Source organism: Scaptodrosophila lebanonensis, unplaced genomic scaffold (genome assembly GCF_003285725.1).
Source record: "Scaptodrosophila lebanonensis strain 11010-0011.00,11010-0021.00 unplaced genomic scaffold, SlebRS2 tig00000092-arrow-pilon, whole genome shotgun sequence".
Taxonomy (NCBI): domain Eukaryota; kingdom Metazoa; phylum Arthropoda; class Insecta; order Diptera; family Drosophilidae; genus Scaptodrosophila; species Scaptodrosophila lebanonensis.
In genome coordinates, this window is record NW_022060566.1 from 3,818,348 (window position 1) to 3,840,856 (window position 22,509).

Here is a 22,509-nt window from a genome sequence, read left to right on the forward strand (position 1 = left end):
CATATTTCGCTACATTCTATATATGTATATATTTTGTTTTATCGAATGTACTATCGCTTAGCCCAGGCTTACAATAACAATAAATGTTGCTGCTGCAGACGGCCTTTATTTATGATTTGTGTTGTTTGCATATACAAATATACATTCTATACATATGTATATAATAGTATGAACACGGGTGTGTGCAAGTGAATCATTTTCTATGCCACATATTGATACACACTAGCACATGCGCACATTCATAAAATCGCGACGTTTTTTTATCAACTGCTACTGCAAAACTGTTTGTCCAATGAGTCGCCGCAACAAGTGGTATGAAGTCGAGTGAACTGGGACTGGTCTTATTGAGGCTGACCGGCGGCCGATAAAAAAGAAATAATGAATGTTAACTAAACCACTACGCACGTACACGTAACATTGGACACGCCGCGCAGCAACGCACAAATATCTGTTAGGAATCACAACAACAACTCGCGGTTGCGCCTGCTCTTTGTTTTTTATTGTTTTTGATACTGCGTCAACATTTTACGCGACGCGCATTCTTCTTACGTATAGCGCCGCCGAGATCTGGCGCTTACCACGGTTCATTCGAAACTCTTGAAAAAATCGCTTTTTCAGCGAATGAACGTTTCAACTGTTATCGATATCTCCAGCTGGCTTTTTCGACTGCTGTCGATATTGTCAGCTGGACTTTGAACTGCCACTTCGCTGAAAAAGATCACCCAAGAAACGGAAAGTGCTGCCACTCAATCTAAATAAATATGCAAGACATTCCGTTGATTTAGGTTTATATAAAAAATGGAAACATGAACAAAACAATTTTTAAACTACACTAACAATTTCGACAAACTGCTTAAGATTGGGGGAAGATAGAAGTTAGAAAATAGACATTTGAATACAGTCCAAGGCGACATCACACACAACTGCTAATGGAACTACTTCCAAATCACGGTCACATTCGTATCTTTCTCAATATCCTTCTCGATGGTGTATGGCGACAGGCCAGTCTTGCAACAAATCTCATCGAAGCTGATAAGGCCAGTGTACATTTTCTGACGGCATGAGGGTACCGATCCCGTAAACACGGGATATTTATGAATGCAGCGTATAAATTTGTGCTGCAGACCGAAAATAACCAGCTTGCGTTCGTCGATGTTGTGATTTTGGGGACACAGACGTTGGCAGATGGCCCGCAATGTGACACCGTGTGTCATTGAGGCATAGAACTGGAAGATCTTCTGCACGCTGGGCAAGGTCTTGTCCGGATTCAGAGCCACGTATTTCCGGCAAGCATTACTAAGCGCAGTACTCTGGATTAGATGCTTGAGGTTTTGCGTCATATACACGTTGCTGTACTTCAATATGGGCAGCAGCTGCACCACACCATAATAGACAAGGTTCTGAATACACGACTTCACCAAATCCGTTTCCACATCCGCCTCGGCAGCTATGCGTGCCACATGATTGATGCCATTGATGTACGGCAGAATCTACGAGTGTGTGAAAGAGAGAGATGGAAGATGTTGTTGTGCATGTGTTGTGTTCTCACCTGCTGCGTGGTCAGATCCCAGTTTTCCAATGGCTTGTTTCGGAAATTAACCAATAATAAAGGCACCATGTGATCCTTCACAGATGGCGGATCCGGTTTGTGCATTACAATTTTTAAGTAGATGGTGTTGTCACCCTCAACAATTGTTGCTACTTTGCGTTCATTCAAATCCCTGAGCACAGTCTCGAATATGTTTTGCAGTCGCACTTTGTCGTCCTCCCGCGATAAAAAACAGGACTCCTCTTCCATCATAATGAGGTATTCCGATAGCTTTTTCACCACCGGCTCGTATTGTACAGAACGTGCGCGTGAATCGCACACGAAGCACAAATTAAATAGGAATGCATTACGGGCATATTTCTGCTGGTCCTGTATATCCACCGGATAGCCGACTATTTTTACATCCATGGTATTCACGGTTAGGATGCAGCGTTGCAGATGCTGTTTGGGTATAATATACACGTTGATGGCATCGAACACTTCCTTGGAAATATAGTTGTCGGGCACCTATACAACGATATATGAAGATCCTTAATTGAATGTATTGTGTTGTCACTTACCTGACAACTAATCTTGCAGCCCGCAGTGGCATGAAATTCGCTTAGGAAGATGCAGCGTATTTTGCCCTCTGTGCTGCCACCAACGCTGCTACCGATGCCGTTGGCACCTTCGTTTGCATGGGAGTGCATGGTTACCTCTTGTGCGTCCACCACAATCACAGCATTTTATTATTCTGGGCAAACTCCTCTTCTCCTCACAATAGAATATTAGCTATCATCTTTAAGGGGTGGGTGTGGGTGGTTTACGCCACCTGTTCGTGGCGTTGCCATCCTTTCGTAGAGCTGCCAGAAAATATAGTACCCTTTTCGCAATAGTGCTGAGAATTGGCATTGCCGCACACTGGCTGTCCGATTGCAGTGTGAAAATAAATTGGTTTAGTTTTCACGCCATTTAAATAAATTAAAATTAACCGAATTAAATAATGACAAACGAAAGCACAAATGCTGCGGAGCGGCTAAAGTTGGGCCCACGTGAAGGTGTCACTTATCCAGTGGTCATGAAATACTGCGGACACTGCAGCATGCCAATAGAGGTGATTTTGTTGTTGTTTCTGCCGGCAGCTAAATATGTTATTTATTTTCTTTTCCCCATCGGCAGTACTGCGAATACTATCCAGAGTACGAAAAGTGCAAGGAGTGGCTGGAGCGCAATCTTCCCGATGACTTTGAGCGCCTCAAAATCGAGGAAGAGCAGGCATCGGCTGATGGCACAGATGATGACAAAAAACGTCAAAAACGTGGTGGTAAGGGACTTCTACGTGTAAAGAAGAAGGAGGATGTGCCCAAGCGTATATGTGTGTCACGCGCAGCCCGCGGAAAGAAGAAGTCTGTGACAGTTGTAACTGGTCTAAGTACCTTTGGTGAGTTTTCCATCATGCATGAAATCTACTCTTGCTAAAGGTCCTGCTTGCATTTCACAGATATTGATCTTAAAGTTGCTGCCAAATTCTTTGGTACTAAATTTGCCTGCGGCTCTTCGGTAACAGGCGATGACGAGATCGTAATACAGGGCGACGTTAAGGACGAACTTTTTGATGTCATACCAGATAAGTGGGCTGAAATTGACGAAGATGTCATCGAGGATCTGGGCGACTTAAAGCGTTAGTTAGTGAACGATCAAAAGTTGGTCTTCTCTTGTTTACGATCTGTGCTTATTTTATACGCAAATTACATCAAATACAAAACAAGTTACATTTTAATTCGATCCTGTATTTAACTATTATGCTGTTGCTGCGTTGTGCCGCTATTATGGAAATGTGTGTGTGTCAGCTCAATGATCTTTTCGTTTTCCGTATCGGTAAGCGGTGCTTTGTTGTCGTCAATAAGCTGAAAGGGATTACAGATGTAAACTGGGATGACTACATTCAGTTGTAACAATGTATTTACCAGCTGTGTATGCAGGGGACTCGTGGGCGGATCGTTAACCATTTGTAGCATCTCGTGGGGCTTCAGTCGATAATTGCGCAGATCACGCAAATAGTTGGTAATGGATTCACGTGTTTGATTTTTGCAGGGAGAGTCCTCTAAATACTGCAACGCCTGAAATGGTTTGGATATTAGAATATAGGTAGGAAAGGTCTCCAGTACTTAGCATACCTCATATGTTACAGTAGCCAGGTTGCGCATGCCAAACTTTTTCTTAGAGCTCTTTATTTTCTGCAGCATCTCCATTACCTCCAGGTTGGTGACATACGAGTATGTGGCGTTGACACTGCGGGAAAGAGAGTGTTCATTATATATGAGCATAAGCAGGGCTTAAGAACTGATAGTACTAACGTCTCCATGGCTCCGAGGCGCGCACTTTCTGATTAGTAGGAAATTAACTAACTTAAATATTTGATATCATCATTTGCGCTATAAAGTATTGGCAGCACTGCAGGGTAACATTCATTTTGCTTGGCAGCACTGCCTTCTTAAACACAAGTTGGCCTTGCCAGACTGGGTTTTGGCGCTTGTTTTTATTAACCGCCTGAAACACGTATTGCTCTTCGCATCGACATTCCACTCAGTTCATAAACTAAACTACAAAATCGAATAATACGAATATAATGGCTATTGCTGATAAACGCCAATTGGGTACCCCCGAGGAGGCAAAGGTAAATAAAATGGTTGTTAGGGAAAAAGAACGTGCCCATTACAGACGACTTGCCGCCCAGGCCCCGAATATGCCGCCCAACTGGAGATTGGAGCAGCAGAAGCAATGGTGCGAGCGTCGGATGCGTCGTTTGTACACCGCCGATAAGCGTGCTGCTAAGCGCCATTCCGCGTTGCATCTCATGAGGGCAATGACTGCACGGAAGCGTCATAAGTTTTTCTCTTGGTACTCACTTGGACTACTAACTTTGGTGGCCGCCATAAGTTTATGCATACCGCTATATCGCAATCGCTCTGTTGTTTCCAAGTTCAAGCAGATGTATTCTAGTCAGTACCAAGCAATAGTCCACAATAAGCAGAACTACTGCGAGAGCGCTATGCCGCTTGACGACTTGTTCGGCCACTTGCATGCCAATGTGATCGGTCAGGATGCTGCGCTAAAACAGCTGGAACAGGCCTTGGCCCAGCAGAACCACTTCCAATCTATAGCTTTGGTAGGTTCTTCAGGCATTGGCAAAAGCTTGACAGTTCGCCTCCTGCGGGAACATTTCCCGTGGCTGGAAAATGTGCGCACTTATGCATGGAACGACCAATACAACCGTCTGGAGGAGGGAAACTTTGAGACAGTTCGACGGTTGCTGGAGAATCTGGCACACTGCGGCCGCAATCTGCTAGTCATCGACAACATGGCGTCCAGCGATGCATCATTCGTACCGGCTATCAACGAGCTTGTAATTTCTAGCGCCCCAAATGTTACTAAAAACTCTTCCGATGTCCAACTACTTACGATTATATACGTCTTCAATTTAAATCGAATGCTGCTCGATGAACCCTACGAACACCAATTAAAGGCGCTACAACACCTTCCAAACACCACGGTCATCAACTACCGCACCTTTGGATGCAGGGAATTCATGAAATGTGTTAGCCACGAAGCCAAGTTGGCGCGCATGCAATTAGATGAGCGTGTTACGCAAGAAATGCTGGACACAGCCGATGTCAAGGTTTCAGGATGTAAAACAGTGCGCGCCAAGGTGCTCATCTATGGGAAGTTAAGCGACGACGTGGACATAAAACAACCGTAGTTTTTAATAACAAATGATCAAAAACATACAAATTAAGAAACTAATCACAGACTGATTCCACGAACTAACTGATGTTTATGCTAAGCTACATGGATAGATATGTCGCATCACTTTGCCATAGAAAATTGGAAAAACAATGCAATTAATGCAATCCAAAGAAATTGTTAGCTGAGCAATAAGAAATTGTATAATTTGCATGTGATAGGAAAGTCTGACTTAATACATAACTTAGACAAACGGAAACCGTACTCTTCACTGTAATACTCATAAGTCTGTTTATAGAAGTAAAAAATTGTATACAAAAGACTTGTAATTAATTATAAACTTCTAGACTATTAACTATTATTTTTATATTCAGGAATTCATGACTACTATGACAAAAAGACTTAAGCCCCAAAGATGTCACAGAAAGAAAGTATATTGATTTGTTACTCGTATAAATATATATTTTTAAACCTACTCACAATTTGAAACAAATAAATAAATTTTGAATAATTGTATTCAGTTAGAGCGAAATCCTTGTGTGCAAAAAATCTTTAAATTTCATCGATATATTCCTTACCTAATTGCATTTTAAAATGGTGTTTGCTAACATATACAAGGTGTATAAAGTTAATTATTGGACGTATTATTTTGCATTAAAACTACGGAAATATGAAGGAAGAACTTCGCGTTTCCTTTTGTGTGGAAGTTACGTTTAAAAACAATGCACTATGCTGCCATATTTTACAAATTTACAAACATATATGTATGTAGTTTGTGTTATATATTTTATAACTAAAATAAAAATTTAAAGAAACAATTAAACTTTTTATAAATTATTTTTTTATATCCTTACTCAAGCTTATTCAAGCAACAAGTAACCTTTTCATAAACAGCAAATCGACGCACTGCAGCTGTTTCAATCAGCTGTTTATAGCATTCGGAAAATAAATAAAAATATGATTTGCAAATTTATTTTCACGAAATAAAAATTACTTCTATTTTGCTAGATTTCGGAGCAGTGTAAAAATGAAAAAAAAAATAAGCTCCCTTTTTTATTCAACACAATCGGAGCTATATTTCGGCTATAGCAGAGCAAGGTTTCGATCCTCGGACCTCTGGGTTATGGGCCCAGCACGCTTCCACTGCGCCACTCTGCTTGTTGTTTGATTTTCGCCAAAACACTATATGGCATCAGAGTTGTTTGCGAAAATGCTCGAATGGTGTCCTCTCAAACAAACATCTTACAATTTAGTACATTTAACGCATTTATATTTTGCATTAGAGTATACAAGTTGAAGAAATTTGTTTAATCAATGGAAATAAAGCAAAAAAAACTTCTCAATAAAAAATGCATAATTGCTAAAACAAAAAATATTAAATATTACTTCGCACTCACAAATGATTGCTTTGTTTTTTTTTTTTATAATAATAATAATGATTATTAAATGCAGGATGATGCAAATTTGCAAAAAAAAACTAGTCCAATGCAGACGTTCCTGTAATGTTTGCGATTTGCGAAAAAGGCAGCCCTAAAGTATGCTATACAATTTGTAATGCCATCAAGAATGTTTTTTTTATGTCTCCCTTTTGCACAGTGACTTATAATTGTTATTTTACCATTTAAAATATTCTATGACTTGGCGTAAAAGGTAAATTACAAAATTTATTTTAAAAAAAATTTTTTAAGTTAATACTTGGGCTTAGCAGAGTTACATTTAGAAAGCAGTGTTTGTTTTTGTTACCGTTTCGCTTTGCAACAATCAAGCATTGGCAAGCAGTTCAGGTGCAGTGCAGTTTAGTTTGGTTCGCACCCACAGATAAGTATAAGTAGTATTATATGTAGCAATGGTTTTTCAAATATATAAAAAACAATAATATGGTCAATATCAAACGGTATTCGTACTATATGTAGTATATAAGAGGGAGGCGATAGATTAATATGCGTTTTGTATGTTTTGTCAGTTTAGCCACCAAGTGCAAGGCTTTTTGCACCTAAAGTGTATTCGTATGCATAAGTTTAACAGTATGTGCCAAAACTAATGCCATCATTTGAAATCGCTGTTGACAATTATTCCCATTTACTTCCGGTGCACTGGCCTCGCTCCTATGTGGCCTGCATGTCGAGCAAAAACTTAGCTATCGATGCCAAAACTAAATAAAACATTAATTGAAAATTAAAGCTAAGTGGTTAGAAGCCAATGGGGCATCCAATACACCCACTCTGAACTGGAACTGGAAACAAAGGCGTGAAAAGCAATTATTATAATTGAAACGAGCGGCATTCTGCAATTAAACTGATAAACGTTTTCAATTGAAAATGCATTCAGATTTAATTGCTGCTCAATTAGAGAAACGTAACATCGGACTGACTATAAATTTTGGTACATTATGCCTTCCTCATCAAGTACCTGTTAAATAAATGTCGCGTTTACGGACCTTGGCCACTCTGGTGCTACTCTGCAGTCTTTGTGGCAGTGGAAAGGTACGAAAATTGAAAAGCCTACAAAGTAATGCTATTGGATGCCGTTTAGTGATTTCATAAATACTTGTATATTTATCAAGTTCTGTGCTAAGTGTTTGTGAAATTAAACCGAAAACGTTCTTTAAAAACTGAATTCAATCGAATTATGCGGAATATAAAATGTTCTTAAATCCGCTTCGTAAGTCAAAGCCAAAACAAAGCGAATTTCGAATCTACTACATTCGATTCCGCATAGTATTGACTAAAATTTTCAATGGATTCAAGTCCAAAAATCTCGCACTACAGTAATAAATCGATCAATAATAATGTTCTCTCTTTCAAGTTTTTAAAAAAGAGTCGCAGGTTCAGAGACTTTCAACAGACTGACTATTTTATTAAGAAAAACTTTTATCACTTATCTTTTGCAGACTGCTGACTATGATATCATAGCAGATGATAAAACATTTCTGGAGAATTGTTATGGCAAGGATAATAAAGACTATTTATCGCTTCTGGATATCATAGATATTTCGGGACTGCAATATACGGTGGCTGATGATCTGGAAACGATTTATGTGAATGGCAATATTGTTTTCAAACTTAGCATTCCGGACGAGCCCATCAAAATACATGTGGAGGTGTGGCGCTGGGATCGTGGTGTCTGGAAACCAACCTTATACTCAATGAACCGCCCAAATTTGTGCCAAGCAATTCGCAATCCTCTGGAGCTTTGGCATTCGATTATAAGAAAAATTTCTGACAAGCAGCTCGTTTGTCCCCCACAGAAAGATGTAAGTATGAAAAGGTTAGTGGGATTGCTATACAAGTAGTTGCAAAGATTTCACATCAAATTGGTAACACCAAGAAAACAATTGATATATCAGATAAAAATTGAATCATTTTTACAAACAATGTGATACAGATATTTAAAACATATCCTGGTGCGGTAGTTATACCTGAAAGAAAGCAATACCAGGTCGGTGTGATAGTAGTATCTCCTACTTAAGAGATCTTTGGAGTTCCTAGTTTAAGATTTTATGTACTCGCGCCCATTATCTTGGTGAGGGAGCCAGTTGTAATCACACTAGTCATCCAGTTGTCGGTGCTTTCAAGTGTCTCCAACCACCTGCCGAACTGCAGGGTACTATATTATCCAACTAATGACTAATGTTTATAAGAAATTTAAAATGTCTTAACCGTGTAAAAAAACACACCATATATAAATCTGAACGATATTTTAAATTGTACGCTGTTTCGGGTATGAAATAATTTAGCAAAGTTTAGGATTAATTGGAATTTTCTCACCACCTCACACCCCAAGCCCCATTGAGGTTGCTCCCCAGCTCTATTAATGGCAATACACTTGTAAATGTTAAGCCAATAATTTTTATTATAATTCATACTATAGTCATACTTCTAACAAACGCTCAAAACCCTTTTTGAAACGTTTACAGGGCATCTATACGTTTAGGAACTTGACGAATCGTCTGGAGTTGAACAATGTGCCCCGCTGGGATGTGGAGGGTAATGTGAAGATAGTTACCGAATTTAAAATCGGCGCGTTCAAAACTTGTCTGGTCGTCTATGCGAGTATCCATCGAAGCCAAAGCTGAAGCTGAAGCCGAAGCTAGACTAATGGACGGACCGTAACCTTTGATTTTGGAATTTGTTTTGCTTGCTCGGCACTTAGGCACTTGAGTAGCACTCGTAGTTAGTGTTATTTTTTATTATTTTCACGTTCTATCTAAATTAAATGCAAATAAACAACCATTTCAGACACAGAAATGCCGCGTAATTTGTGGCCATACCTCCAATTGTTGCTGCTTCTGGGGATTTTGGCCAAATGGGCCCACACTGATAAGCTTCTGACTCTTCTGGCTCATGGTCCAGTAATCCCTTTTTTTATTTGCGAATGGATCAACTGTCGCAGTCAGCTGTCAGTCACCCGGTCCGGCGCCATCGAAATCGCAATGGCGCGTCCCCAAAACAAAACAAAACCAAAAAATAAAAAAATAAAAAACGTGAAACTTATATTCTGATTGTGCCGGGCGCTATGTCGGGCCTCGACTCACAAAATAGCGTCAGACAGAGAGCGCGAGAGGAAGAGAGATTGGCAGAAGTATTTGCCGGAGATTTATGCTACGGCTTTAACTTTAATTGTGCGACTATATACATATATCTATATATTGAGGCAACGAGGCACGCGCGCCTTGAAAACTCAAACTGGAACTGGAACACTTGTATGTCGTCGTCTTCGTCGCCGTCGTCGCCAATCTACAATCTACTACAATCTACTTGATATTGACATAAGAATTGGGCAAGATGATTAGTCACACTGTGCCTAAATAGAGACCAAAGCAATCTCATGCTGTTATTCTATTGGTAGCGTGACTATATTAACGGGTATAAGTATATAACATTTAATTAACTAAGTCGCTTGACATACCCGAAGAACCATCAAAGTAAGGGATCGTTGCTTCTACATTCTTAAATATATACTTAATTGAAATTCTTCTTCATCGATACGGAACCAACTCTTCCATGGAAATATATTTTTAATAAGCGACTTAGGAAGGTCTTAGAAAGGTCAAGCGATTAGCTCGCCCGTCTGAAAATAGAATCTCTTTTGAGGATTCAATCGAAGTCTTGGAGAGTGGAAGACTATTGTTTCGAATTAAGTGCTCTCTTCTCTTCTCTCTATTGTGTATTTAGAAGTTGAAAAAGGTCTTCCTTTAGGGTGCATTCAGGTTCCTCTTTAATTAAGAATGAAACGTATTTTTTTTTCAATTCAAACCCAGAGTTGAAGTTGATATTAAAAATGGATAATATAAGTAATAGTATAAATATTAAACGATTTTTGTTTACGAAAGGAGGTTATCAATTAGACAAGTTACCCTCCCGTTCAAGGCTGAAGAACATATAGTATTTTAAAATTCTACAACCCTGTTATTATAGCGCCAGAGAGACTGAGGATAGCCTCAAGAGTGGAGAGACAATTGAAAATTTAATAACTTAGAGAGAGAGAGAGAGAGAGAGACTGGATTACAAAAGTTTCCCATACCCCATGGGGCAGAATCGATAATGGCAAGCTCAGTGAGCAGCCGATCGTTTGGTAAGAGAGGCCATTAATTACATTACCTGTCAAGCCAGTACATACATATATACATATTACCACATATATGTAGGTATGTACATATCTTAGAATGTTGAGGTATGCAGCTGCAAATTGCAGTTCGCTGGCCGGGAAGCAAACACACACCAGCATACTTGTATGGGCCAACAACACGTGCGATGGTATCGTCTATCATTTCTTGGTTAGTTGGGCAATTCATGATATATATTTGTATATGTATATATAGTACTATACTATAGAAAACACAATAAACGCTTTTGCAGGCTTTGTGTTTACATCATAAATGTTAACCAGTATAGTGTGCCGGTTAAAAGCGCCTCGAACTGGTCATGACCTGTTACTTGCGGATTGAGGTTGAAATACAATCCAACCTCTTCCCCACCCTTCTCCACATTTTAACCATTCAAGCCAGTGCATGCACTAAACCTCTCTGTTCGCCATACATAGCACATATTTTTAAATATATACATATGCATATTGTCTCGGGTTGTGTTTACAAAGAAAATCTGCTCTTTGGGTATTTATCACCAGCTTTGATTTCTATATCTTCGTCCCCAGAAGAATTGATGTAGACCAGCCTGTCTGCTGTCGGTCTATCTATCCGTCCAGTATTTTCATGCTTTTATTAAGCCTCCTTCTTTCGTTAGGCTTATTTAATAATCTTTAATACAACTGTTGTTCAGCAAGAAAAAGAAAACGAGAACTGTATTTTAAAATACCTAACATCCTAACAGCTTAACAACCTTCCTCGACCACTCCTCTAACAGGAAAGTTTTCAGCATTTTCTTCGAAGTAATATTTTGAAAGCAGATCCGATCCAGCAAATTCCCAAAGATGTTCAATTGGGTTCAGCTCTGGCGATTCAGTTATAGTGCAATTAAAGATTCATGTTATAGGCTGTGTATTTGGAATCGTCGCCTAGCCTTAATTTGCTGGCTACATGGTGCAAAATTTTTTAAATATTATATTATTTATTATATTTATTGAAAGGCACGATGGTCGGAGCAAGGTTTGGTAAATTGTGATCGTCGAATATTTGCATTCAGTTTATACGCAGTTTTTCAAGAAAAAATAGATGAGCCTGCCTTCGTACTACACACATACATACTTATACAAGTATGTATGTGAATGTATTTGGAATAACTAAACAGCTGTAATGCAGCGAGTTAATCGATAAACGAATGCGGGCCTGTCGCATCGATATCCGATTGCAGCGAGCACATGAGTTGCGTGCCCAACATGGCGTATGCTTATTTTACAGTTAGGACAGGATACAGGCCGTCAGTTATATTTGCATGATTGCTTGATTGCTCGATTACTTGATAGCTTGATAGCCACGCCCGATCCACTCCCCCCGCTTTGTTAGAGCTGTTCACACAAGGTTGCGTTTTGTTTAAAAAATATATTTCATCTGTCATTGTTTGCCATTAGTTTTCAACGCTTTTCCCACTTCCTTTTTTGAATTGTGTATATCACTCAAACGTCCGCTTGGCTTTGGCCCTGCGACGCAAATTGCATGAATTAGACAAGATGTGGCAGCACGTGTGTGTGGGTGTTTGTGGGTGTGTGCCACTATTTACTGCATTTATATAACTGTAAATAGACAAATGTTTCGAAATGCAAATAAATAGAATGCCAAGCTGACGACGCGCGGTCACAATTAAATGTCACACACACACACACACACACATGTACACCCACAAACAGTTAGTGTTGTTGTTGTTGTTTTTGCATTGCTACTGGTGTTGCATCTGGACTGCATTTTAATTTCAAAGTTACTTACTTTTCGTCGCCATCGCGCTCATCATTTGATAAAATAAAGTACAGCATTTAATCAAATATGCTTGTAACTGCCTACGTGCGTGTGTGAGTGTGTGTGTATGTGTGTGTGTGTATGTGTGTGCGCGTAGCAAAGCGGGCATGCAAACGAACAAGTGAATAAAAAGTGCAAATACAATGTTTTTAAGTTAAATAAATATGAATTAAATTAAACAAATATAAATTAAATTAATTAAGTAAACAAACAGCAACACGAAAAATGCTCAGGAACAAATAAATAAATAACACATTTTATTGCGCAAAAATACACACACACACACACACACACACACACACGCACACTCACGCACATACCTAAAAGCAACGGCACGCAAATGGAACTTTTCAGACTATGTCTCGTCTATTTGCGAGTTTAAATACAACGCTGTCATTTTTATAAGTACAACACAACATACACACAGTATTACATCGATAATCCGGCAAATAGGTGTTCAGCCAATATCCGAAATACCGAAAATTCCAGATAACCGTGTCGTACCAGCTCTACTTGTATGACTCACAGCACTTGAAATAATAACAATGCTGTACTTATAATTCCTATGCCAGCTATATGATATGGTGAGCCAATTTTGATAATTCTTCAGATTATGGTGAGGCGGTAGAAAAAGAAATAATGACTACCAATTTCGCTTGACATATCTTAATAAACAAACATGTTTGTGGTTTTATTTCTGCACCTTTCGTCCCTATGGCAGCTATATAATAGTACACCGATTTTAGATCATTAGGAGGAACTTAAGAGAACCTTTAAGTAATATATATTTACAATAAACTTGATTTGTGTATGCGATAGCATGGGGCTTAAAATTATATTATCTTGCAATGAAGGTTTTCTCGTTAAAGCTCGATACATGAATTCTTCGAATTGAATATATTTCAAAACAACGATTTCTTCTACTTTGTTCTTGTTCCTGATAATCATAATTTTATCCAAAAACTATCAACCACTCCCCATAGTCACTTGATTTGGTTCCGAAGCACTTGCTGGCCAATGGCCTAAATTATTAGTTCGAATTGCTTCTTGGCCATTCAAAACGTTGTATTAAGTTGGAAGATGATTATTTTTACTAAAATTGTTATTCTTTTGAAGCACCATGTATTTTCAATAGTCCATTATTTTGAATATTCGAACAATCAAGTGTGCACACTATCGAGATTCCACTGTATTTGTGTGCACAGAGCTGCAAAGATGCGAAAAACCGAAGTGAAAATTCACACATTTAATAACATTTTTCAAAAAATGCCGTTGAGCACGTGACCCTTTCCGCTCGGCTGCTCACGCTTGCTCGCAAATTACTTTTTGAATTTATTATTAAGTTTCTTATTTTCGAGCAATTTCCATAAAACTTTAAACGCCATTAAACGCTTTTTTTTCGTCCATTTTGTAGAGTCATTACAGAATACTCGTATTTTATGAAAAGTCGCAAATATTAGTTAATTATTTAATTCGCGGATTGGAATTCGATTGTATTTATGCTGAGATGGGTGTGGAGGCAGGTAATCCGATCAGAAATAAATAATTAACTAATTGAAGTCAGCTATGCTCTGAGCTAACAATTGTCTAACATTGAAGTTAATAATTATTTCAGAATTGTGGAACACCTTCGAGGATCAGCCCGACTTTTGAAAACCATGCAACTACTCTTCTTCCCACTACAGCCCCTTTAAATACATATAAACAATATTTACAATATTTTCTATGAAAGCTCTAACCAATATTCATATAAAAAAAATGTCAAACAAATAAAATGAAGAGTTTTTCAAATTACTCGTGATTTCAGTTCAGCTATAAAACAATTTATAGTTCCTATATTCTAACAATCATACAAACAATGACAAACATCAGTTCTAGTTTATTGACTTTAGCAAAACACAAATGATAAATAAATAAAATGATTGCGGCATTGTGTGAAATACTTACTTCTCTGACGATGACTAGCTTTATTATTACCTACTACATTATTAATTAAACGTAAGGGGGTGGGCAAAACTTTCCACACAACGAAATGATACGAAACTTCGCAGGCAAATAAAAAATGGAATGAAATGGAATACATAATACGAATAAACTGTTTGCATCTGGACAGGGGCCCCAGTTAGCACCGGTCATATAACAATCAGCCCCGGCCCCGAAACCCAAAGAATGAACGGCGCTTTAAGGTGTTAAACAAATGCCAAGAATGAAGCCAATTTGGCGAGGCACCCACACGAGCCCGCTTAGAGATCCAGCCTCAGACCCAGTCTCAGACCCAGTCTCAGACCCAGTCCCAGACTCAGACTCAGACTAAGGGAGCACACGTAAAGTTCAAAACATTGATCTGTACATCAAATTTTTATGGCGCACTGTAGATAATGTGCTAATCAGTGAACAAATGCGATTTTTTGTGAAACACGGCTTCTGCGTTCGTTCGATCGATCGATCGATCGATCGTTTGCTTTTTACGCCTCAGGTCTCAGTGCAAATGGAAAGTGTTGTCCATACACGGCCAAATCACAAATATATATACTAAGTACGTATATGCTGATGATGCGATGAGAAATATTGGAATGTTTTAGAATGCGGAAGCAATGAGCTCTCCTTCAATATTTCGTATTTCCGATTTTAAGTGGCATTTTCCTTTGCGATCTTTTCGCAAAAAATAATTAGCAATAATTGCAAAAGTCTATCGGTTGACTGGCTAAGATAAATGATATAATATTTATTTAAGCCCGATATGGTTAGCTTAGGTTGAGTTGGGTTGGGCGATGACCTAAAGAGTGGGTATATTTGTAAGAACATTTCGTTCCGTTGGTTTTTTGTATATCGGTGAAATTATTTAGCAAGAATTAGACAGTAACTGGGAAGGGGTTCTACTTTTTCCCTTCCTTCCTTCCTCATCTCTTCAGCTTCGACAGAAATCAGTGAATGGAATGCCAAGTCTTGCTGCCGAGAACTGAAAACTTCGATCTGTTTTAGTTTTGAGCGTGTTGTGGCTCCTTTGATAATTAGGGTGACGAACTCTTCTCAGTCTCTTCCGTAACACACAGACTGGCTGCAGATTTGTCCGATTCCGTCCTCGTCAGGAGGGAAGGGTACGGTACTTCCCCTCAATGCTCCCCCTATGAGCTTAACACTGTCCTGCTGGACTAACCCGTTAAGAGTTGAAGATTCCAGAGTTACTTATGTCTAAGCAAAGGGTAAAGTAGCCTGTCTCTACATTAGTTGCAGGGATTCAGAAGACGGAAGGAGTAGATCTCTGCTCTGACTCTCCCTTCGAGCTGGGAGCCATGCGTAAAGAGTTTAAATGCATTGTCTCTTACGTGTGGAAAACATTTCCTTTCTTATCGTGCAGAAATCCTTACTTCGTACACCTTTTTAAGAGCAGCTTCCTTCCTACCCCTTAAATGCAGCTCTCTTAGGTTTCATTGCTAAATATCTGATTGGCCTTTATACAAGTATTCTTTTAAGTCTTTTAATTGCAATTAACAGCTCAATTATAAGTAGTAGAAACAGTAATTGCGTTTCAGTGAAGAATCCTCTTTAGTGTCTCAATAATTTCTTGACTTTGTTAGTAACTCTTTTCAAGAATATTGATATCCTAATAGCTATATATCTACACACACTCGCACAAACACACATAAAAGGCAAAATAACACGTAATTTTAATATTTACTTGCAGTTCTAAATTGTTTCACTAACGATTTGGCACCACGCTGTGAAGTGTTGACATTTGCGAATCGAAATATTTACATATTTAATTAGAATGTGATTCATAATAAAATATTTACTACTTTATTCTGCTAAGTTTCGGTCTCTTTGAGTTTATTATATTTATGATCTGTATTCAATTTACAATTGTTTTGAAATCAAACGCTTTTAAAATAACATTTCTACGATGAAGAAAAACAATATTTTATAGCATTTGTCTAAACTATAAGTTGGGGTATATTTTTTATGTTTGGCTTATCCTGATTATCGTAGACGTGGTCAACAATTTTTTTGTCCCGGTTCCTGATATACGATCAAATAGTTTAAGCAATGGAAAGGGGAGAATCGTCTCCGAAGAAGGCGAAGACAGTCCCACCTGGAGGCAAATTTTTCAAAATGAAAAATAATCAAGAATAGCTTCCTCACGCACTCTCTAATCTCGCCCTCAGATTATATATATTCCAAATCCGAAAGAATGGCTCTGTGCTTAAATATTAGCCGACAATGAAGAGGCAGAGTCTGGGGCTGATAGTTATTTATTGAACATCGAGCTAGAAGGAATAGATCATTTATCCTCAACTTTGTTGTGTTTTAAATAATAAATCCAAACTAATAAAAGCAATTTAAGAAAAAACATAATACTTATAAGCAAAAATAAAAATGTAACATAAATTCTGCAATTGTTATTCAAAAATAAATGCATTAAAAGTCTTTTGTATTATTCTATATATTTTAGTCATAAGTGTTGGGGGTTCATAGACATTATCCTTTTTGTAGTTTAAAAGAAGAACAACATATAGTTGAAGAAACTAAAGCTGTGGTTCTATGATATTGCAAATTATAATGCGTCGCTATATTTTGCATCGCGCGGGAATTACAAAATTTGTTTAGATAGACAAACAACAAGCTATCAAATAAAACGATCGATCGAACAACCAACCATTCTAGTAATTATTCAATATCATGTCCAATGTACAAGCGAACAAAAAAGCCCCCAAAAAATAAAAACACACTTCAAGTTGCAGGAATTCATTAATGTTTTGCTTCCCTCACACAAAAAAGAATCACAAACAACAAACAAATCAGCGATCGGGCAAACGTCATTACCCAAAAAAAAAATATTAATGATAATACATAACAACAATACAGAAAATAAAGCAATTAAGTTTTGCATGTGATTTCAAGTTCTGATCAGTTCGCCGCCTCTCATTGTTATCATTGTTGAAGGCCTGCTGTTGGTGTTGGCCCGCTGGTGTTGGCCTGACCAACGGCTAATTGATAAAAAATAAAAAGAAGACGCCAGGCGAACGGCGTTGAGACGATAACGTTGGGACGGACAGTGGAGCTATAATGAGCATGATGAGTCAGATTCGATGGGCAAGATTGTGCTGGCAAGTGTTTCTGCTGCTTGGGTTTATTAATTGATTAGTAGATTGTTTGATTTGCCCCAAACACTGTCCAGCAAAACGGCGAATGCTTTGTTATTGCAACAATAGGTTGCTTTTCAAAGAAGAATGACGATAGCTCTATTGAATTCTATGGAATATTCATTCCAAGTACTATTGGCAATTACTAGAGTAAGCAACTAAAATGCTTGCTAATGACTTGGAGCGATATAGAAATGAATACAAAATAGTTCATTTTGCATGAATAAAAGAGCTAAGTAGCTCGTATTTGAAATTGTTATTCATTTATAAATTGTATTTAAGCTTAAAGTAAACAGAATGCTCAAAAAATATTCAATATTAGTGAGATACATCTACTTTTCAATAGCCCATTAAAATTGCTTGACAATCGGATGAATACAATGAATAAAGTAAAAAAATGACAAAAAATTGCTCAGAATTTAAAAATTCAAAAACTGATTGTATCAAGTTTCAAAACATAGAAATGGATTTCAAAACGACACTGAAAAGTGTCAAAAGTCGATTAGAGAAGTCAAAAGTGGAGACAATGCTGATTTGTTTCTACGATTTGACGGGAATTATTCATCGAGAAATCGTTTCTCCAGGACAAATGGTTAATGATCGGTTGCTGCATCCATCAAAAATACTTGCCCTTATAATATAAGTACATATATTAAACGTTTTATTATTTTGATATTGTTGGATCAACAGCTTCACAAGTTGATCAACTTTTTGTAAAAGAATATTTCTAGATGGAGAATGGAGAATAAACACCAGAAACTGCAGATACGTGTCAAAGAGCCAGTTTTCCTTTTTATGAATAGGCTATTCCTTTAGTTTCATGGAACTGGAACTTTTGTACACTTCTCGAATCCCCATAACTCATTCACCGGTGTCACTCGAAACAAACTCCAAAATACAATCCAGGGACTACAAACGTGCACCAAAAAAAAGTAAAACACAAAAACTCGCCAAAAAAAAAAATTTACAAAAAAGCCAAAAAAAAAAAAAAAAATTCCATCAGCTAGCCATGCCGTATAGCTACGTGGTATCCGTGGACTTTGAGGCCACTTGCTGGGAGAAACAGTCCGCACAGCAGTGGCGTATGGCGGAGATTATAGAATTCCCCGCCGTGCTGGTCAACCTGAAGACGGGCAAATTCGAGGCCGAGTTCCACAAGTATGTGCGGCCGATGGAGTCGCCCCGTCTAAGCAGATTCTGCACTGAACTGACGGGCATTCAACAGAAGACTGTCGACAATGGTGTGCCTCTATGTGCTGCACTCAGGATGTTCCACGATTGGCTGCTCAAGGAGTTGCGTGCCCGCAATCTGACACTCCCCAAGATGCACAGGGACAACATGCAGGGCAATTGTGCATTCGTGACCTGGACCGATTGGGACTTTGGCATGTGTTTGGCCAGGGAGTGCAGTCGCAAGCATTTGCGGAAGGCCCCGTATTTCAATCAGTGGATAGATGGGCGTGCCATCTACAGGGACTACTACAACTATCGTCCTTGCAATTTTACGGATGCCCTAACTCATGTCGGACTCGCATTCGAAGGACGTGCCCATTCCGGCATCGATGATGCCAAAAATCTCGGCTCGCTTATGTACAAAATGGTGCGCGATGGCGCCATCTTCTCAATTACAAAGGATCTAACGCTGCAGTATTAGCTGCTCCTTTCCAAGTGTCTGTTGTGACTCCACATTTGGGAGCATTTGTTAATTATATATTTTTTATAATTCTCCATCTTGAACTCTGTATGTGTATGTTGTAAGTGTAGATTGTGGAGTCTAAAGTGGAATGTGTGTGTGCGTGTGTGTGTCCCAAGTATTAAATCGTGATGGAGAATACCTATATTTCAATAATATTATTCAAAATATATGTTTGTTATGCAACGACTTACATTTCCTCTCTCTCGCTCTCGCTCTCCCTCTCTCTTTTACTCTTTATTCCATTACGTGGACTAACCTCAGAGAGATGTACGAGAAATTGGATTTCAATACTAGTTTAACAAATGTTTAATTGTAGATTGTAGAGTGGAATGTGTGTGGAGAAAAATACATGTCCTTCTTCCTTTTTCATCAACATTTATCATCGTTTATTGACTTCTTGTATGAAGAAATGTTCGAGAAAACTGGCAAGGCGTGTAGAATAAAAAATTGCTTAGTTTATTGGGCGTAAGGTGTCCTAAAGATATTAGAGAAGGAATGCATATGTATTTAAAACTGTGAAAAGTTTGATTTAAATGTTATTTTGTACAAATAAAATAGAGACATACTATGGAGTTAATCAGTTTTCAAACCTTACAAACCTTTACAAACGTTGGAGATTAAAAAATGAGGTCTGAGCTAATACGAGAGACACAAATGTAGACATTTTGTTGTTTCTATTGAATTTATAAATTAATGCCAATACGTCATTCAAAGCGAATATCGAAAACAAATCGTATTGAATAAAATAACATTCGTACATACTCGTATATAGATATGAGCATTAACAAGTTTAATGAAATGCTATGAATAAATCAGATAAAAATTTAGATAATTAATTATGTGGAATCTACAAAACGCAGTGGTGAAGATTTGTTAGCCAGTCGGGCAAGCTATGCCCGCGTCAGACGCTTATTCGGACACAATATATTGAAATATAAAGTCTAGAACAAAATACCGTAGAGTTTTTTTTTGCGGTAAAGGAATTTTTATTAGCTTGTTAGGCAAGCTACGATGTCGTGCGCTGTTTTTTTTTTTTTTTTTTGGTTGTTGTTTGTTTATTTGTAAAGTGTTTTATTCTTTAACTGCTCTATCAGAATAATGTTTTACTGTTATAATTACAAAAATTTGTTGCCAAAAGGAAAAACTGCAATCAACTTAAAAAGTTGACAATTAAACAAACAATTAAAGGATATCCTCTAGCTTTTGATTTTGGAAAAAACAAAGCATACTTTTAAGAGAGAAATAAAAAAAAATATGTAATTTCCTAAGAAACTTGCTGCGAATTTATGTTATCCTGTTAGTAGAGCATAGTTCAGCAGTTATATTTGAGGAAACCAAGGTATACTTTTAGGAGATAAATAATTATATAAACTGAGATGTTGGGAAACTTGCAACTGCCTAAAGTTTGTCAGGTCCATATGCCAAGTTTCAATTAAATAAGCCCGATCTCGTCTTCAATTCAGATCGGCGAACTTAATTACTTGACTTGAAGAAATTGTAGCATAATTATGGGAGCCTGATAAGATCGTACGGTACTTTCTTAGAGAACTTGCTGATTGTTAGTGCTTTTCTCGTTTTCAAGTCACACTTTAAACCAAGACTTAAACTAGAATACAAAAGAACACACATTTTCAACTACTTGTATGTTAGTAATTGGATTTGAAAAAATCAAAGCATAGTTTTAGGCGCACTTAATAATGAAATGCTCAGTAATCACAGCAATTGACAGACTGAAACCTTGAAATGCTATCCTCTTCGTCTATATTTTATAATAACTCAACTATAATATTCTCTCTTCTTACGTACTATATGCGAGTTCTTCTTGAAAGTCTTTTGTTTGACAGGAGTGTGGTTCCTGTTGCTTGTTAAAAGCATTATTTATTGGATCGACACTACCCCCCGCCCCAAGTAATGTCTTTGTCTTGCGATTGCCGCTTGACGTCAATGCGGCGGACAGTATGTAGACAGAGAAAAAAGTTGGTGGAGGTTGTTGTTGTTGCTGTTCGCCCGGCCTAAGCGACTGGTACTGGTCTTGGTGTACCGGTTCACCTTGTAAGTCGGCCAGCGCCGGCGCATTCGAAGCATATTAAGAAAAACCGACGACTTGGTTTTTAAAATTCGATGATTTTTTGATTTAAGCTTTAGTTTTATTTGTCTGTGTGTGTGTGTGTGTGTGTGTGTGTGTGTGCGTGTGCATGTGTATATTTTTTGAATGCGCTGCCAAAGCGAAGGGGAGGCAAATTCGTTGACGATTGTCTGTTTCACTGGCTCTGGGTTCATTTTATTGTTTTCTGTCTGTCCACCTGTCCGTCCGTCTGTCTGTCCGTCCGTCCGCATGTCTGTCTGTTCGCTGAATGCTTACCTAACATTATTTCGGTTCACTTCTAATCGACGCCAAAAATTGAATTTAACGCAACGTCGCCAGTTTATTGGCCATTTTGCATATACTTGTATGTATGTATTTCTCTTTCTCTCTCGGTCTCCCTCTCGCTCTCTGTTTCTTGGCTTGTTTTGGCTTTGAGTTCTTCGAACTTTGTTGGCTGCAAAGTTCATGAAACGCTGTGCGAAACGATTGCCAAAGTTGGTTAATCATTAATGTTGTTTTCTTGTTGTTGTTGCTTCTGCTGCTGCTGCTGCCGACAACAATGTGTGCGAGGTAAAGTGTCTTTGAACGATAACAGCGATGCTGGCCACACCGGGCTTGTGCAGCTCTTGCCAATTGTGTTTTTGGGCCGATCTGCTTGCTGCCTCTTATACTCGTATGTATGTATCTGTCCCATCTTGGTTGCTCGCGGAAGCGCTCGACTGACTTGGCTGTACACTCAACAAATTTTTGTTCATACAATTTGTCTGACTGAACAAAGCTTGAATCTGCGGTCAGACTTGCAAATTTTTGTTATTTGAAATATTTTCGGTCTGAATTGAAGTACACTCAACAAATTTTTGTTAATACAATTTGTCTGTCTGGCCATAGCTTGAATCTGTGGTCAGA

The 22,509-nt window shown here is 38.2% G+C and overlaps 5 protein-coding genes and 1 non-coding gene across 6 annotated transcripts; 3 read left to right on the plus strand and 3 right to left on the minus strand.

Annotated features, from left to right (window-relative positions):
* Window positions 1–771: 771 nt before the first annotated feature.
* Window positions 772–2,322, minus strand: LOC115627255 (GATOR complex protein NPRL2). Its single transcript, XM_030522882.1, has 3 exons — window positions 2,110–2,322; window positions 1,550–2,056; window positions 772–1,490 (listed from the first exon to the last, which is right to left on the minus strand). The coding sequence occupies exons 1-3, from the start codon at window positions 2,236–2,238 to the stop codon at window positions 936–938; spliced, it is 1,191 nt and encodes a 396-aa protein (XP_030378742.1). The 5' UTR covers window positions 2,239–2,322; the 3' UTR covers window positions 772–935.
* A 136-nt stretch (window positions 2,323–2,458) lies between these two features.
* Window positions 2,459–3,308, plus strand: LOC115627253 (density-regulated protein homolog). The gene is made up of 3 exons (XM_030522880.1): window positions 2,459–2,642; window positions 2,708–2,969; window positions 3,030–3,308. Exons 1-3 carry the CDS (start codon window positions 2,532–2,534, stop codon window positions 3,212–3,214), a joined length of 558 nt encoding a protein of 185 aa, XP_030378740.1. The 5' UTR covers window positions 2,459–2,531; the 3' UTR covers window positions 3,215–3,308.
* LOC115627254 (DNA-directed RNA polymerase III subunit RPC9) lies at window positions 3,239–3,974 on the minus strand. The gene is made up of 4 exons (XM_030522881.1): window positions 3,886–3,974; window positions 3,706–3,820; window positions 3,496–3,648; window positions 3,239–3,435 (listed from the first exon to the last, which is right to left on the minus strand). The coding sequence occupies exons 1-4, from the start codon at window positions 3,891–3,893 to the stop codon at window positions 3,322–3,324; spliced, it is 390 nt and encodes a 129-aa protein (XP_030378741.1). The 5' UTR covers window positions 3,894–3,974; the 3' UTR covers window positions 3,239–3,321.
* Window positions 3,975–4,109: 135 nt separating this feature from the next.
* On the plus strand, window positions 4,110–5,788 carry LOC115627241. The gene is made up of 2 exons (XM_030522864.1): window positions 4,110–4,205; window positions 4,266–5,788. The coding sequence occupies exons 1-2, from the start codon at window positions 4,158–4,160 to the stop codon at window positions 5,286–5,288; spliced, it is 1,071 nt and encodes a 356-aa protein (XP_030378724.1). The 5' UTR covers window positions 4,110–4,157; the 3' UTR covers window positions 5,289–5,788.
* Window positions 5,789–6,358: 570 nt separating this feature from the next.
* Trnam-cau lies at window positions 6,359–6,430 on the minus strand. The gene has a single exon. It is a non-coding gene; the product is annotated as a tRNA-Met (tRNA).
* Window positions 6,431–7,692: 1,262 nt separating this feature from the next.
* LOC115627391 (ERI1 exoribonuclease 2) lies at window positions 7,693–19,605 on the plus strand. The gene is made up of 4 exons (XM_030523045.1): window positions 7,693–7,755; window positions 8,163–8,525; window positions 9,189–9,258; window positions 18,805–19,605. Exons 1-4 carry the CDS (start codon window positions 7,693–7,695, stop codon window positions 19,473–19,475), a joined length of 1,167 nt encoding a protein of 388 aa, XP_030378905.1. The 3' UTR covers window positions 19,476–19,605.
* Window positions 19,606–22,509: the final 2,904 nt, after the last annotated feature.